At 46.9% G+C, this 4,236-nt stretch overlaps 1 protein-coding gene across 1 annotated transcript; it reads right to left on the bottom strand.

Moving 5' to 3' along the window:
* Positions 1-1,352: 1,352 nt before the first annotated feature.
* On the bottom strand, positions 1,353-2,098 carry Pmar_PMAR024823 (hypothetical protein; the record flags this gene model as incomplete). The annotated part of the gene is made up of 2 exons (XM_002767755.1): positions 1,353-1,402; positions 1,663-2,098. 2 exons carry the CDS (start codon positions 2,096-2,098, stop codon positions 1,353-1,355), a joined length of 486 nt encoding a protein of 161 aa, XP_002767801.1.
* Positions 2,099-4,236: the final 2,138 nt, after the last annotated feature.

The following is a 4,236-nucleotide window of genomic DNA, read 5'->3' as shown; positions in this document are numbered from 1 at the left end:
TTGGATTAATCGAGGTCAACTCGTTGGGCCAGTTTACTCGGCGACGGTCTCCGGCATGTGTGAAGGGACAGTCACGTTGTGTCGATGCAACACCTAGCGCTATTTAGCAGTGATTCAAAGTTCTTCCAGGATGTTGGGTTACATCCCATCTTCGCCTCAGTTATTTGTCGTCCTTTTTTCCAACCTCCCGCCCACCCTGGCGATGTGGTGTGGCACCTCACGTTCCGTGTGAGGTTGGCCCCATCACATTGGCCGAGGATCACACGTGTTTAGTGTCATCCTCCGGCCCACGACCCAACTCCGGGGAGGAAGGGAGCCGGGTAAAACGAAATCAAAACCCCTACCATCAATTGAATTGATTCAATTCGCTTGCGAACAATCGGTCTGACCGATCGGTCTGACCGATGGTTCCTTGTTCCTAATTTAGGAATCCTAAATTCAAGGAGCGTTTCTTGTGAAGTAGAAACCCCCACCACTACATCCATAACACCGGAATTATACACGGGCGCATGGCACTCATTTACTCTTATCCATTTGTGAGTATTGCAAACACATCACTTATGAGAACAAAAATTTAATAGCGTGTCTGCCACCACAAGTTGTGCCTCGCATGTAGAGAAGTTTATACTAGTTTTATCAATACTAGTGATTCAGCAACTATCTGCGTTCAAAATCTGGACTCGAGTAGGTTCGAGTAGTCGAGAAGAGAGCCTTCTAATGGGCCTCTCGAGGTTTGTCGCTACTGGAGAGCTCAGCTTTCAAACTTGATGATGGCGTAACGCTACGCTACATAAGACTAGTACCTACTTATTCGTACAGCCTGTGCGGGGCTCGTACAGCACGGGACGTAACGCCCTGTACCGTACAGACTGTACGGTACAGGCGCTATTCTGAGTCGGAACATTTGAGGCCGGAGAATGAGACCCTATAAAGACGGTGCCTAGCTCAGAGAACGATAATAGAGAAAGTGAGTGACAGCCCCCAGCTGTCAGCCCGATCGTCCTCCAGACCAAACGAACCTTTTCGACACCATATCAGTGATATGGATGCTGTCAACGCGATGATTCTCACATACTCTGGGGATCATCGCATTGTCAAGATAAACTCTTGCCGTGAAAATCCTGAGCGATTCTGCCCGATTGTAGGCTGAAGCTTACCAATTTGGACACATCGCAGTTGTCTACAGTATAGCGATTCAACTTGTGGCCGGCTGCACCCTTTTGGAATGACTGTGCAAAATATTCGGCTTCCAACTGGAGTTCATCTCGGGGAGCAACGCCAAATCGACAATGGATTGTGTGTATAAATAGCCACTCGCTCGCGTCTTCCTCAGTACGAATGATACTGGAACATTACACAATACGCATGATATGGAAAAGTCTGATGCCAAATGATACCGTCTCTGATAAACGATCTAATGTAATCCCCACACGACTAGATTGATAGTCCATCAAATGAAAAAAGTTACCGCAAACGCTCTATGAGCCTAAGCAAGTTGTTCTGAGCAACAAGGGAGCACTTCTCTGTGACCACACCCCCACAGATGGTGATATAATGATGAGTGCAATAGTCAGTACCCAACGGCAGAAAAGTAGAGTCATGTTGGGTGAATAATCAAAGCAAAGCTTCATCACTTTACTCAAGGCTGTCCAAGATAATTACCAAGCCCATAGCTCATCTCAATATATCGAATAGGGTTGGCATCGATGGTATGCTTTAGAACGCCATATAGTGTGTGCGAACGGTAGTCTAATGGAAACATATTAGCCATGTCTATGTACTGCTCGTCAGTAAGGTGGATAGCGAACGCGTTAATATCTTCCGTGCCCGGCACATGTTCCCAGTGGGCTTTCATCGGATCGACAGTGTCGTCTGATATCACCATGAAGACAGTGTTGTCCGCCCTGAAGTTGAGAACCAGGAAGGGGGTATGGTAAAGCTTGCTCGAGAAGAATAGGCCGTTAAGATCGCCGAGCACGTAGTTGTGGAAGCTCAGAACGAGGAAGATCAGCTTGATGCTTGAGATGAACATGAAGCCGATTCGCTTGGAGTCTCCGATTCGAAGCACAACAATCTGCACGCGTGAAGTGGTCTTCATAGCTACGGTGCTCCACGGTGGAGCGGCTCCACCAATCATGGAACGGCTCCACCGTGTAAGACACGGCGTGTTCCTTCTGTAAGTGCAGTCCCGCTATCGAGAGTAACCTAAGGTTACTAACCTTGATGTGAAATGGATTTCGTGGAAGGTGGTCCTGAAAATTTGTACCCCGGATGCAAATTCCTAGCCTGTCTGCTGGTGAAGCGACGCAGAGATTCAATCTCTGAGATTATGCATCACGTCAGACACCCGCTGTACGAAAGGCTCCGGTGATGGAGAATGAGTAACAACAGTTATTAATCATGAAGTGACTGTACGGTACAGTCTGTACCTCGACCCGGGTAGTACCCAGTGGGTACTACTCACGGCCCTAGACCCTAGGGTCAGTTGAAAATAAAGACAGATGATATATTTACGCTCACTCTGCTCACGGGAGTCTCCCTCGGCAATTCCAGAGGAGCATTTCCCGGAAAGTTCGCCTCAAAATTGAGTTGATCAACCCAAGAAAGAGAAGGCTCCAACATAGAAGGAGACTGCTTGTGACGAACACTCGGCAGTTCACGGGAAATACAGAACATATGTCGCGTGAAATCATATGCGGCTCATGATGTAGCCAGTCGATTCGACGGGAACGAACACCTCCGCCAAGGTTGGAGGAAATAATTTTTGAAAAATGACGGGCAAATAAATATGTGGAGAAAAATAGAAAGCTTTTGTCCACTTATGATTCTCGACATGCGATTCCGTTGTTGCCACAGAACTCTCCTGGGCATGGTCTGCGTGGGACCGTATGTAAACATTCCAGGTTCGAAGAGCCCGGACTCCAGGCGAGAGTAACGGGAAAATGGAAAGTTCACGCCTGGCTGGATTGAACGACACAAATAAAGAAGCTTTATCAAGAAAGTAGACGGAAAGTATTACGGGCCCTGTTGTACAGGGTGGCCACTTGCAGGAGACGCAAATGATTATGCATTCGCCACAGTTTATTTAGAGATCTGCTATAGTTTTCGATAAACTGATAGTGTAGATAGTCTTAGTAGATAGTGTATCGGGAGGCATCATGCCCCAGGCATGAGTAGTCAAGCGCGAGTCATCAGTCAAAGTCTCTGTCCCAGAGAGCACCGAGTTGACTCTTTCGCAATCGAGGCAAGCAAGGGCGACAGGCAGATTAGCTATATGTTGCACGCAGACGCAATCGTGTGTGTGCAGTCGTCGATTCCACATGCCCCCTCCTCCGAATAAGTATACAGAGAACAGCAGTGTGAGCAACGGTTCACAATCAAAACTGTTCGACGAACAAAGAATCGCGTAAAGCGTGATGAACATATTTCATATGATGAAGATGTATAACACGTGTTTTACCGTTTGGAGCATTCCGTAACGTCGCTACTACTTATGCGGAGCGATGCACGGTGCATGATGCACCCACCGTTGCAAATTCTGGGAAGATTTCCAACAGAAATTCGAGGTTGAGACCTCATAAAACCTGTAGCAACGTATCATGATATCCCTCCATTACCGCCTACTCCTAACTAAATGACTCAACGTTATTGGACAACAGACATCTTGCAGTAATATGGTAGACCGCTTACGGCAAATGACTAATCGAGGAAAGTTGAAATTCCCAATATTACACTCGAGCGATATTTCACAGATCAGAATGTAACGACAACAATAAACTGTTCCGACTTCCAAAAAAATACATTTTAAATGAAGGAAAAAATTTCTCTTCATCTCAGTCAATCAGTGTTCATTCGCAACATCGTCGTGCCATTGTAGAGTTGTTGCGTCTAGTGCGGCATCATGTTTGAACGCATAGTTACCAACTATGAGTCAACAAATATCGAGGCACGCTCCACCGCATCGTATTAGTCGTTTTGGAGTGTTGCGTAAGACTGAGTGTTTGCCAACCAGCCGGCACAGGGCGGCTATAATACCGAACCTCAAAACATGCCGTGCATTGGCTTAACACCACAGTTACATTGCCTAGCACGCAGGCACATAAGCAATGTCCCCCCAAAAAACTAGTAAAAACAAAAGAAAAAATTCCAGGGTGAAAACAGCTCGAGATACTCGTGGATAGCCAGATTGCTATCACTTCAGCCTCGACCGGTTGCACCACCTTCTGGGACGGGTCG

The sequence above is a fragment of the Perkinsus marinus genome (genome assembly GCF_000006405.1).
Source record: "Perkinsus marinus ATCC 50983 genomic scaffold scf_1104296970066, whole genome shotgun sequence".
NCBI classification, from domain to species: Eukaryota; Perkinsozoa; order Perkinsida; family Perkinsidae; genus Perkinsus; species Perkinsus marinus.
Note: the sequence above shows the minus strand (reverse complement) of the source record. Positions and strands in the feature narration are given on the sequence as shown.